Source organism: Musca domestica, unplaced genomic scaffold (assembly GCF_030504385.1).
Source record: "Musca domestica strain aabys unplaced genomic scaffold, Musca_domestica.polishedcontigs.V.1.1 75, whole genome shotgun sequence".
NCBI lineage: Eukaryota > Metazoa > Arthropoda > Insecta > Diptera > Muscidae > Musca > Musca domestica.
Window position 1 is genome coordinate 3,086,257 of NW_026712393.1, and position 14,439 is coordinate 3,100,695.

The window sequence follows — 14,439 nt, forward strand, 5'->3', positions numbered from 1 at the left end:
TGCTTTCATTCAATAAAATTTGAAAACAAAAATATGTAAAAATTATGGCGTTTGACTTTGTTGCTTTTTTATCTCTCCCTGTATATTGGAGTTATATTATATGGAATTCAGTTGGATGCGCTCAAATTCAGGTCAATTGGACTGATATTGACCATTTAGTGCACAAGGAACCCGAAATCGGTTGAAGATATATATGGAAGCTATATCTAAATTTGAACCGACTCTCACCAATTTCAATAGGGTTTGTCTTTGGACCACATAAATATTATATGGAAATTTTCATCTCAATCGGTTAATAAATGCGACCTGCATTTTGTTCACAAAAAATACCTGCACAGACGGACTAACATGCATAAATCGACTCAGAAAGTGATTCTGTGAAGATTTTCATAAATAACTATAGGTCTATCTATCTTCCATGTTACAAACAAGTGCACAAATACATAATACCCTTACCACTATGTGGTGTAGGGTATGAAAAGAAACAAGTTAAAAAGCAGTAAGTTCGACTGGGACGAACTTTGAATACCCTTCACTATTTGGAACGAATTTTCAAAAAATAAAATCCTTACAAAATTCTGTTAAAATTTTTAAAATACCGAATATAGCCGTTATATTGAGGTCTATACGACGTGGATTGTTTGTCATAAGCCATTACCATATTCAAATTCGAAACTTGAAATAAACGGTGAATAATGTAGATAAAATCAACAAAATATCGTATATAGGGAGGTACCGTTATATCGGAGCTGTGCGAAGACCTGGAACAGCATAGACAATTTTCTGTCACAGGCTGTAGCATCCATTACGAACTTCAAATACGACATCTCAAACTATTTCGGTGGGTATTGCACCTAAAATCGTCAACATACCCAATATAAGGAGGTACTGATATACGGGGCCTATAACGAAGACCTGGACCTGCATAGACAATTTTCTGTCTTAGGCTGTAGTAACCATTTCGAACTTCAAACACCAAATTTGAAACAATTCCGGTGAATAATGTCGCTAAAATCATCAAAATACCGAATATCGGGAGGTACCGTTATATGGGGCTATATGAAAACGTGGACCTACATGGACCATTACGAACTGGCAGAATAAACATGTGTGCAAAATTTTAGCCTTCTATCTCAATTCTTTCGAAAGATAGCGTGAAGACGGGCAGACAGACGGACATGACTAAATCGTCTTAGAACTTTACGCTGATCAAGAATATATATAATTTGTTGGGTTTGACATGAATATTTCGAGGAGTTACAAACGGAATGAAAAAGTTAATATATCCTCCATAGTATGGTGGAGGGTATAAAAATACCGCTCAAACGAAAACCTTTGAGTGTAGGGACTATACAAAGACGTGGTGCTGCATAAGTAATTTTTTATCAAAGACTGTAGTAACGATTCCGAACTTTAAATAAGAGGTTTGAAACAATTCCGGTGAATAATGTTGCTAATATCATCAAAATACCGAATAATAAAAAATTACGGTGAATAATGTCGCTATAATCATGGAGTTCTCTAAGTAATATATTTTATGAAAACATATTCGGTGTAAACAAGACATTAGAACTCCCCCACACATTACATTTAGTTGTGCTAGAATTGTACACGCCACTGTTTCGTGATTTTGTTTAATTTGTTTCTCTTCCATTGTGCGATGCCCTCCCTCGTAGTCTCTTCAAACACTCCGTTGGCCATCACAGCGATAACAGCTACATACACACATACAGACATACACCATGTGTTTAATTAGGAGAATTGTGAGAAATTTTAGTTAGCTCGCGGATGTGTTAACAACAGAACAAATTTTTAATTAGTATTGTCGACAATTTCGTGCGGTAAGGTACGCTGTTCTAAACGGTTCTGCTTTTTCAAAAGAGAAATTCTTTCGACAAGCGAACATAAAAAGCGATCGAGTCGTGCGAAATTAAACTTTGCTCATTAGCAAATGTGACAAATTTTTTTTCGATATAAAACCAAAAAAAAAAAAAAAAAAAAAAAAAAAAAATTAACGCATACAATTTTAACGATCAAAACGAAATTCCTTTTGGGAAATGAATATTCGAATAATTATAGCGTGTAGTCTCGTCAAGTGAAGTGTGATGTCAAAATTTCTAAAAAAAAAAATAAAATAAGAGAAGCATGGATTTGAAATAAAATAAATAATAATAAAGCCATTTATTATTTGTTTGAAAACACACAATAATAGAAATTCTAGTTTGTTTACTTTTTGCACAAAGGCAAGTGAGTCAGAACAAAATACGATTTTGAATATTAAGTGTAAAATATCACAATAACGGATATATGTGTCGACATATAAAATATTTCACTTTTGAGGAAATGTCAGCTATCTTAAACGTGCTTCCGTTGAAAATATGTTGTATTTTCAAGTATCACATAAAATAACAAAAAAAGAATTTAATTCAAATGCTGATTAAACACTTTGTGGAAATTTATCAGAAGCAAAAAAAAAAAAAAATGGAAAATTGTAAAAAATCTTAACACCACGTAAATGTGAATCATTTTGTATTAAAACAAGTAAAAAAAAACAGCTAACTTCGGCCGGGCCGAACTTTTAATACCCTCCCCCATTTGGAAGGAACTTGAAATTTTTCAAAGAAAAAAAAAAAAAAAAAAAAAAAAACTCCCGGAAATTGCCACTTTAATTAAAACTGTTATATGGAGACTATACGTAGACGCGGATCTGCTTACGAAATTTTTGTCATAGGCGGTAGCACCCATTACGAACTTCAAATACCAAATTTGAAATAATTACGGTAAATAATGTCGCTAAAATCATGAAAATATCGAATATAGGGAGGTGCCGTTATATGGGGGCTATACGAAGACGTAGACCTGCATAGACATATTGTATGTATCTTAGGCTGTAGCACCCATTACGAACTTCAAATGCCAAATTTGCAACAATTTCGGTAAATAATGTCGTTATATGGGGTCTATATGGGGTCTATACGAAGACGTGGACCTGCACAGACAATTTTTTATCTTAGGCTGTAATATCTATTTCGAACTTCAAATACCAATTTTGAAATAATTACGGTAAATAATGTCGCAAAAATCATGAAAATACCGAATATCTGGAGGTGCCGTTATATGGAGGCTATACGAAGGCGTGGATCTGCACGGACAATTTTCTGTAATAGGCTGTAGTATTCATTACCAACATCAAATACCAAATTTGCAACAATTCCGGTGAATAATGACGCTAAAATCTTTAACACATCGAATATCGGGAGGTACAGTTATATGGGGTCTATACGAAGACGTGGACCTGCACAGACAATTTTTTGTCTTAGTCTGTAATATCTGTTTCGAACTTCAAATACCAAATTTGAAATAATTCCGGTAAATAATGTCGCTAAAAATCATGAAAATATCGAATATAGGGAGGTGCTGTTATATGGGGGCTATACGAATACGTGGACCTGCACAAACAATTTTCTGTCATATGCTGTAGCACCCATTACGAACGTCAAATACCAAATTTGCAACAATTCCGGTGAATAATGTCGCTAAAATCATGAAAACATCGAATATCGGAAAGTACCTTCATATGGGGGCTATACGAAGGCGTGGACCTGCACAAACAATTTTCTGTCATATGCTGTAGCACCCATTACGAACGTCAAATACCAAATTTGACGCTAAAATCATAAAAACACCGAATATCTGGAGGTGCCGTTATATGGAGGCTATACGAAGGCATGGATCTGCACGGACAATTTTCTGTCATAGGCTGTGGTATCTATTACGAACTTTAAATATCAAATTTGAAACGATTCTGATGAATAATGCCGCTAAAATCATCAAAACACCGAATATCGGAAAGTACCTTCATATGGGGGCTATACGAAGGCGTGGACCTGCACGGACAATTTTCCGTAATAGGCTGTAGTACCCATAACGAACTTTAAATACCAAATTTGAAATAATTACGGCAAATAATATCGCTAAAATCATGAAAATACCGAATTTCGTTCGGAAGCTAGAGTGATTTCCACAGACGGAAATCGACATAGAATTTTATGCTAATCGAGAATATATAGACTTTGTGGGGCCAAAAATGTATATTTCGAGGTGTTACAAACGGAAAGGCAAACTTAGTATACCCTCCATACTATGATGGAGGATATAAAAATATCAATCGGTTTAGCCGAAAGATGTCTACCCTCAGCCAATTTTCGATTATTTAAAAATATTTTGATTTCTGTTATGATTATTCAAATTCTTGACCCTCTATGGACCAGGCACCAAAGAAATGGGTCATGTTTCGCAAGTTATGACGGATAAAAGTGACCCTTTGTGGATGAGGTATCAGAAGGGGTTCGTAGATATACAGGGTGAGATAAAAGAACTACAAAAAGTCAAAAGCCATAATTTTTAAAATTTTTTTAATTGTTATTGAATAAGCAAAAAATGTCGGAAATAGCATAAAATTTTAGAATAAGTTTAGATTTGTTCGAATTGGCCACCTTTGCCACGAATTATGGCCTTCAAAAGCCCAATGAAACTGTCACACTCTGCCCGAATGTTGCTCTGCGGTATCTTGGCCCATTCCCGGCAAAGCGCTTTCTTGAGGCGATCGACACTTTGGTATTTTTTAGTGCCAACATTGCTTTCCAAAATACTCCAGACACAATAGTCCAACGGTTTGGTATCTGGAGATTTTGGTGGCCATTGAGCGCTGAGCGCTAAAGCGAGTAACCTCATTTTGTAACCATTCTTGGGTCGTGTGCTGAGTGCAATGGTGCTGAGCCCTCTTGGAATGTCCAATGTCTGCGGCCAAAATGTTTGCGTGCCGAAGGTTTTGATACACCCTCCAGAATATTTTCGCGAAAATATTCGGCATTTATTCTGATCGGCTGTTATGGCGGCCCACGACATGGCCGGCACTTGAGTACTGGTGGCCAACCGAAGGTGCACATTTTCGGCTGACCTCTTTGGCAAGTACACGCGATCATTTTGTTTGTTTACGAACTGCTGGACAACGAATGTTTTCTCATCGGAGAAAACCAAATTCGGCAGTTCACCTCTTTCGGCCAAGTGAAGCAACTCTTTAGCTCTTTTGAGTCTATTTTCTTTCTGTTGCGGTTCTTGCAATTTTTGGAATTTCAATGGCTTTACCTCTAGCTCATTTTTAATATTTGCCGAATAGAATATTCTGATATGTTCAACTCACGAGCCATTTTTCGGTCATTGCGACGCGGGTTTCAATCACGTCGCTTCTTTACTTTTCGAACCATTTCTGCTGATGTTGCTGTTTTCTTCCGTCCACTTCCTTGACGTTGGGCTACGCTACCAGTATCACGGCAGCGAGCGATCTTACGAGACACAAGAGATATATTCACATTTAAATGCCGGAGTGCTCTAACGATAGCCACTTGTGGTTTTCCAGCCAAATATAAAGAAATCACACTATCACGCTTGAATTCCATCACGAATAAATTTTTTTCTGGAAAATTCTCACCAAAATGCTTTTGTACGCTTGTAAAAAATATAATGAGCTGTCACTGGAATAATGTTAACAGCTGTCGGATGAGTGGCTTAGAAATGACAGCAGTTTGAAGTTGGTTGCAGTTTTTTCATCTCACCCTATATATACTTTATGGGATATTTAGAGGTTTTTAAAACTGATCTATAGGTTTAATATACCCTCATTCCATGGACGAAGAGAAAATCAATTTTTTGGAATAAAGACATTTTTCAAAAAAAAAAAAAAAAAAAAAAAAAAAAAATTAACAATTATTTCTTCTTTTCATTCTAGTTCGGATTTCATACATTTCCGTTCAAATTAATATGAACTTAGATCTAAGAATTATGAATCGTATGGTGTGAATGGATTTTAATAGAGAACGTAATTTAAATGCTAATAGGAACATTGTATTATGAGCGCTTCATTTCAATTCAATCGATTCACTGAAATGAACCAAGTGAAGTAGGTCATCTTATGTTGTTCGAAATAAGACCGCTCAGTTAATATTTGTTTACAAATGATGTAACAAATATAATGCATATTCCATCGGATCGCCATGGGTGATCGTTTGTTTCTAGATTTATTATTTTTTGGCATTTTCTTTTGCATTCTGTTGCAAATTATTATAAAACGCTTTTTTGACTGGCTTAAGTCATCGGAAAAGAACAAAAGGAGCATAGGGCCAAAATCGAACTAGGTCAACCTATAACTCCTTTATTCCTCTACGAAGAAGCCAATCGATGACTTGGGCAAATCAAACAAGCGTTTCATGTAGTTTCACCTTTACCGCTCAGTTAACATTTGTTTACAAATGATGTAACAAATATAATGCATATTCCATCGGATCGCCATGGGTGATCGTTTGTTTCTAGATTTATTATTTTTTGGCATTTTCTTTTGCATTCTGTTGCAAATTATTATAAAACGCTTTTTTGACTGGCTTAAGTCATCGGAAAAGAACAAAAGGAGCATAGGGCCAAAATCGAACTAGGTCAACCTATAACTCCTTTATTCCTCTACGAAGAAGCCAACCGATGACTTGGGCCAGTCAAAAAAGCGTTTCATATATTCTCACCTTTACTCTGTTTCCTAATTTGAAATCTCACCCGAAAAAAATTATATTTGTCATCAAATGTAACGAAAAAAAAAAAAAAAAATAGTTAATACCATGATTCCAGTTTTGAGTAGCCTGAGATGTTTGTTTTAAAAATAGTTTACCTTAGAACAGCTGTAAACAAATGCTTTCATTGTTTTGTAAAATATTTTCTAAGTTAAGAACTGTTGACGCACAGAGGTATTACTCAGAGCGACAGAGAGCAGTCAGAATGAACTTTGTAACTTAAAATGTTAAAGCTTTTAATAAGCCTGCGTCACATAATGTGGAATTAAGAAGGTCGCCTTATTTAAATCAAGTATAAACGGGTGGGATGGATTCTTGATGATTTTGAAAAAATTACATGACTTTTTTATACCCTCCACCTTGGAGAGGGGGGTATATTACATCCCTAAATATTGATCGTAGACCCCATAAAGTGTATACAGGGTAAGATGAAAAAACTGCAACCAACTTCAGACTGCTGTCATTTCTAAACCACTCGTTCGACAGCTGTTAAAGTTATTCCAGTGACAGCTCATTAAATTGTTTACAAACGTACCAAACCATTTTGGTGAGAATTTTCCAGACAAAAAAGATATTCTTGATGGATTTCAAGCGTGACAGTGTGATTTCTTTCTATTTGGCTGGGAAACCACAAGAGGCTATCGTCAGAGCACTCCAGCATTTAAATGTGAATAAATCTTTTATGTCTCGTACCATCGCTCGTTACCGTGATACTGGTAGCGTAGCCCTACGTCAAGGAAGTGGACGGAAGAAAACAGCAACATCAGCAGAAATGGTTCGAAAAGTAAAGAAGCGACTTGATCGAAACCCGCGTCACAGTGTGCCCGAAAAATGGCTCGTGAGCTGAACATATCGCAATATTCCTTTCGGCATATGTTGAAAAATGCGCTCGGGGTAAAGCTATTGAAATTCCAAAAAGTGCAAGAACTTACACCGCAACAGAAAGAAAATAGACTCAAAAGAGGTAGAGAGTTGGTTCGATTGGCCGAAAGTGGTGAACTGCCGAAAGTGGTTAACTGCCGAATTTGCGTTTCTCCGATGAGAAAACATTCGTTGTCCAGCAGTTTGTAAACAAACAAATGATCGTGTTTACTTGCCAAAGAGGTCAGCTGAAAATGTGTACCTTCGGTTGGCCACGAGAACTCAAGCGCCGGCCATGGTGATGGTGTGGGCCGCCATTACAGCCGATGGTCCCTTTCCGCTCGTATTAATCGACCGTGGCATCAGAATAAATGCCGAATATTATCTCGAAAATATTCTGGAGGGTGTATTGGATGTCTTGGGCACGCAAACATTTTGGCCGTAGACCTTGGACATTCCAACAGGATTTAGCAACATCGCACTCAGCATGCCCCACCCAAGAATGGTGAAAAAATGATTTTCCTCGCTTCATTTCCAGCGCACAGTGGCTACCAAAAACTCCGGATACCAATCCCTTGGACTATTGTGTCTGGAGTATTTTGAAAAGCAAGGTTGGCACTAAAAAATACAAAGTGTCGATCACCTCAACCAAGCGCTTCGCCGGGGAATGGGCCAAAATACCGCAGAGCAACATTCGGACAGCGTGTGACGGTTTCATTGGCCGTTTGAAGGCCATAATTCGTGCCAAAAGTGACCAATTCGAACAAATCTAAACTTATTCTAAATTTGATGCTGTTTCCGACATTTTTTGCTTCCATTCAATAAAAATAAAAAACAAATTTAAAAATTATGGCGTTTGACTTTGTTGCTTGTTTTTATCACCCTGTTCATATATATTTTTTAAAAAACGTAAACAATCACATGAATCTACCTTCATTATTCTACCATGGCCTTTTCATTTATTATTTCATATTAAAATATATTTTTTTCCTTTTCTTACAGCCCACACACTTCTAGACCCTGCCAAGACACCCCTCCCATTTGATTCCCGGCTAACACCATGTCTGACATTGACAGCCCTCGGCCATTTCGTCGTGAACGAAATCTAAGCAATCGTAACTTTAATAAACGCGGTTCAAATCGCCGACGTCAGAGTACCGAAAGTCACAGTTCCATTGAACCGCGCTTGCTACATGAAATCAGTATAGAAGACAATACCTCCGAAAACTCCTCACAACCTGCAACACCCTCAACCGCCACCACCACCTCCACCAGTTCCAGTTCTCTCAACATGGTATACTCTGTCAATTCAGATGCAACAGAAAGCTCTGCCAACCACAAACCCAGCAAACCAATGAGAAAACTTCGTTCGTATGAGTTCACCACAAGTCTAGAGGCAACAAATACATCCCCTTTGGAGGGTGATTCCCCCGAAATGCCAACGCCTGAAAATCAGCATCACTCTTCGGCTGCGACAACGCCAGTAACACCCGATCCGGCCTGGTTGGGCGTTCAACAGAAACGTATTCTCTTCGAAAAATTCCATGCCAGCGATAACTTGAAAACATCCAAATTTAATTCCAAATCGACACAATCATTGCTCAGCAGCGAACGGGCCCAGCCGGTGTGGCATAAGGTGTCAGCGCCCACATTAAATTCTTCCTCCACATCCTCAAATTCCGGTTCATATTACGTGGCACCGCCGGGTCGGGTTCTGGTCATGAACTTGGATAGTCAAAACATCAAACATCATTCCTCGTTTCATCATAGTATCGATGAGGAACACACCGAAGATGAAGTCGATGCCATCGAGGATGAGGTAGCGGAAGAATGTCCGGCCGGTGATGGGTCGGAAAATCGCAAATCTCTGCAAGAGAATTCACCACCAATAGCAGAAGCCACAAATAAAACATTTTTGGCACCATTCTTAACGCATTCGAACAGTCATGAGCCAAGCGGAAGTAAGGTGGAGGAGGAGGAGGCCTCCGTGCAGAAGAATAACACAAATAAGAGTGATGAAGTGCTGGTTAAAGAAAAAACCAAAGATTTTCCCAGGTAAGAAAGGAATGAATTATAATTTTGTGAAAAAATAGCTAAATGTGGGGGTCAAGTGACCTACAAAAACAAAGAAATACAGTAAGAAAATGTCAAAAACTGGACGGGGTCGTATTTTTAATTTTATTGAATGAAAGCAAAAATTGTCAGAAGTAGCATCAAATTTTAAAATAAGTTAAGATTTGTTCGAATTGGTCACCTTTGGCACGAATTATGGCCTTCAAACGGCCAATAAACCCGTCAGACGCTGTCCGAATGTTGCTCTGCGGTATTTTGGCCCATTACCGGCGAAGCGTTTGCTTGAGGTGATCGACACTTTGGTATATTTTAGTGTCAACCTTGCTTTCCAAAATACTCCAGACACAATAGTCCAACGGATTGGTATCGGGAGATTTTAGTGGTAATTCCATTCTTGGGTGGCGCGTGCTGGGTGCGATGGTGCTGAGTCCTGTTGGAATGTCCAAGGTTTGCGGCCAAAATGTTTGCGTGCCCAAGGCTTAAATACACCCTCCAGAATATTTTCGCAATAATATTCGGCATTTATTCTGATGCCACGGTTGATTAATGCTAGCGGAGAGCGATCATCGGCTGTTATGGCGGCCCACACCATCACCATGGCCGGCATTTGAGTTGTGGTGGCCAACCGAAGGTTCCCATTTTCAGCTGACCTCTTTGGCAAGTAAACACGATCATTTTGTTTATTTACAAACTGCTGGCCAATGAATGTTTTCTCATCGGAGAAAACCACCAAATTCGGCAGATCACCACTTTCGGCAAAGCGAAGCCCATTTCTTTCCGGTGCGGTGTAAGTTCTTGCACTTTTTGGAATCTCAATGGCTTTACCTCGAACTCATTTTTCAATATTTGCCGAATGGAATATTACGATATGTTCAGCTCTCGAGCCATTTTTCGGGCACACTGCGACGCGGGTTTCGATCAAGTCGCTTCTTTACTTTTCGAACCATTTCTGCTGATGTTGCTGTTTTCTTCCGTCCTCTTCCTTGACATCGGGCTACGCTACTAGTATCGCGGTAACGAGCGATAGTATGAGACACAAAATATTTATTCACATTTAAATGCTGGAGTGCTCTAACGATAGCCACTTGTGGTTTTCCAGCCAAATATAAAGAAATCACACTATCACGCATGAATTCCATCATGAATAACTTTTTTTCTGGAAAATTCTCACCAAAATACTTTTGTACGCTTGTAAACAATATAATGAGCTTCCACAGGAAAAATTTTAACAGCTGTCGGACGAGTGGCTTAGAAATGACAGCAGTTGGAAGTTGGTTGCAGTTTTTTCCTCTTAGGATTATAGGATTTATGAATATATCTTTTGACAATTACATTTTGTCAAAGGTATAGTTTTGAAAAAATTGTAAACATATGATTACATAACTTTACCTTCTTAGGTCTACCATGGTCTTTATATTTTTATACAAATTATGAAAACAAAAAAACCTTAAAAATCTGGAACACTTTTCTCTGCAATTTTCCCCTCACATGAACCTATATTTTACAAAAGCGTTCCATCAGTCATTCTATAAAAAATGTCGCGTTTTATTTGCGCTATTTTGCCGGGGGTTTTAGTTATTAATTTTATTGATTAATCGTTAAAATTGCTATTATCTTAGATAAAGAAGGGTAAACCCCCATTTCGGAATATCTACAAAAAAAACTATAGATAAGAGTTACGATTTATTATTGAATGAATTGTTGTTGTTCTTGCTTCTCGGCAAATAGAAAATTACTTCCCCATTTCTATTCTATTAATATTATTATTATTTTATATTGGTTTTGTATGAATCACGATTTTCAACGCATTTGTGGCTGTGATAAGAATGAAAGTGGAGAGTTTTGTAAATGTATATTATATGGAATAAGTGGTTGAAATAAGTGGTTAGACATCGTGGAATCATGAAAACCCCCTAAATTTGACAATTAAAAATTTTATAATTTTTTTAACCTTTAACTTCTGAGGTGGTGGTAAATTTTACCCTCCCTTCACATTTTCTTTAAATTCTCTATTCTATTACAATGAATAAAAATTTAGTTTACATAAAAAAATGTTTTTTTTTTTACTTATTGTAATTTAAAATATACAAGCTTACTTTTAAAAAACAAATTATTATCAAATAAAATTTTTAATAAAGTTTTTTTCTGTAATATTTAGAGGGGTAAAATTTACCACCACGTTATAAAATATGTCACCTCAGAAGTTAAAGGTTAAGACTTATAGTACTTTCACATATAAACTTAAACTTCAAATAAATTCTCTTAAAGTATAAGTCTCTTTACTTCAAGATTTATTCAGAACAATCCTTTACAAAAGTACGAAAATATTGGAAAAAGTAAAAAAGCCAACATTATTAAAATCTGGCCACTCTACTACAGCAATCTATGAAACAGCTGACTGAGGCAATAACAAAACAAACATCTAGAAAAGTTCTCAGCTCTTAGCTCTTTTAATTTCTCTCACAATTCGTTCTCTTTTACCAGACGTTTTGTAAAGACAATCTCCCATAAAATTTTGCAACAATTGTTGCGAAATATTAAGTCAAACGACTCACATGAAACCAAGTTCACATGGCACGTGATTCTTTCATTTTATTCGCTTTTCGAACATAACAATTTTCACAGAATATTCCGAGCGAAAGATGTTATTACATTTTTCACTTTGCAACATTCTCTGAACAACCAAAAATTATATTCCAGCCATGGTACAAGAATACAGGTAGTCACATCGACACAGCTGCTGGGACAATGAACTGTCAAAACAATTTTAAAATTGAAATTTTTAAATGAAAATTTATTAAAATTTTTAAAAATTGTTGAAAAATGCATATCATAACAACCTCTGGTTGATGTCGTATTTGAAAACGTATAAAAGTCAACTTATTTTTGAAAATACATTTCAAAATTTTTGACATATCAATGTTTCCAAGCGTTGATGCATCTACCTATATTCTTCTACCATGATTCCAGACTTAATTTTTAATGGACCTTATCGAAATTAATTAAAAAATTGCGATTTATAAAATGTAATTGTTTTTTTTTTTTAAATCCTTCATATCAGTGCATATTTCATGCACTGGAATATATGAATTTTGTCGTATGAATACATTTTCAGAGTGAATGCAGTTCAAATGCCAATAGGAACATGGTATTACGAGCAATCTAGGAAATAGCTCATTGAAACATGCTTCTATCGGCCATTTCGTAAAAGCAACATTCAGAACGTGGTTCAAATGCCAATGGGAACATGGTATTACTAGGAAACTAGGAAACAGCTGATTGAGACAATAAGAAAACGAACATTTAGTAAATTCTTCTAGCGGACCATGGTAGAAGAATACGGGTAGTTTCATTGACACAGCTGCTGGGACAATGAACTGTCAAACCGATTTTAAAATTGAAAATGTCGAATGAAAAATTATTAAAAACAACCTCCGATTTGCCTCGTATAAAAAAAAAACATTTTTAAATCTACTTATTTTTGATAAAACATTTTAAAAATTTTGACATATCAATGTTCCCAAGCGTTTATGCATCTACCTATAATCTTCTACCATGATTAATTTTTAAGGGTCCTTATCGAAATTAATTAAAACATTGCGATTTATAAAATATAATTTTGTTTTTAAATCCTTCATATCAGTGTTGGAATATATGAATTGTGTCGTATGAATACATTTTCAGAGTGAATGCAGTTCAAATACCAATGGGAACATGGTATTACGAGCAATCTAGGAAACAGCTGATTGAAACAATAGCAAAAACGGTCATTTCGTAAAAGCAACATCAAGAACGTAATTTAAATACCAATGGGAACATGGTATTACGAGAAAACTAGGAAACAGCTGATTGAGACAATAAGTAAACAAACATTTAGTAAATTCTTCTAACGGACGTTTTGTGAAAACAACAACAACCAACAAATGTTACAACAATTCTTGCACAAAGTTGTGTAAAAACATTAAAATCTTCGCAGATCATTCTGCACGAATCTTTATTAAAAAAAAAAAACTAAGAATTAAGGTGAGCAAACATAAAATGTTTTTTTTTTTTTGATTGGCTTTAGTCAGCGGCTGGCTTCTCCGTAAACAAACAAAGACTTGTAGGGCGAACAGTTATACTTGTACTATGGGCCAAAATCGAACTAAGTCAACCTACGACTCCTTTGTTCTTTTACGAAGAAGCCAGCCGATGACCAAAGTCAGTCCAAACAAGTAAAAAAACATTAAGTTCCGCCGGGCCGAATTTTTAATACCCTCCACCTTAGGGTAAAGAAAACACTTGAACCAATTATGACCCACAAATACCAATTTTTAGACATTCGTCGGGAGGTACCGCTATATAAGGCTATACAAAAACGTGGACCGTCGCCGCACAAACTAGGACCCATTATGACCAAAAAATACCAATTTCAGACAAATCCTTGAAAAAATGTGGTAAAAATCATCAAAATACCGAATATCGGGTGGTACCGTTATATGGGACTATGCCAAAACGTGGACCGATATATCTCATTTTCAATAACGAAATAACGGTTTTGGATCATAGGTCTCTTTGGACAAAATCTGTTTCAGGACATTTAGAGTCGATCTAGCGATGTCCGTCCGTCTGCCGGCTGGTACGCATGATGACTCTCGAAGGGAGCATCCGATTTGGTCCAAACATGGTACATCGCAATATTATTATCATACATAGGTCGAGTTCGGAGATGAACAATATCGGTCCACTAATTCAGGTACCTAAAAATTTTCAAAGAAAATATTTTACTGCACAGAGAGAGAAGAGATTATCCGATTTTGCTCCAATTTTGCAAATCTTAATATTTGAATCAGTTGTAGGTCAGGTGCGAAAATGGACAATATCCCCCACAAAAGGTCTAAATTTTGAA

General features: G+C 36.5%; 1 protein-coding gene across 7 annotated transcripts in view; it reads left to right on the plus strand.

Annotated features, from left to right (window-relative positions):
• The window catches only part of LOC101889088 (kalirin), a 38,373-nt gene that overhangs the window by 15,162 nt on the left and 8,772 nt on the right, over positions 1–14,439 (plus strand). For 4 of the 7 annotated variants that reach the window (XM_059130429.1, XM_059130434.1, XM_059130437.1 and 1 more), the window contains exon 2: positions 8,481–9,533. In XM_059130429.1, coding sequence (XP_058986412.1) covers positions 8,539–9,533 — 995 coding nt within the window. In that variant the 5' untranslated portion in view covers positions 8,481–8,538. The other 3 variants (XM_059130435.1, XM_059130432.1, XM_059130433.1) reach the window with 3 other exon arrangements.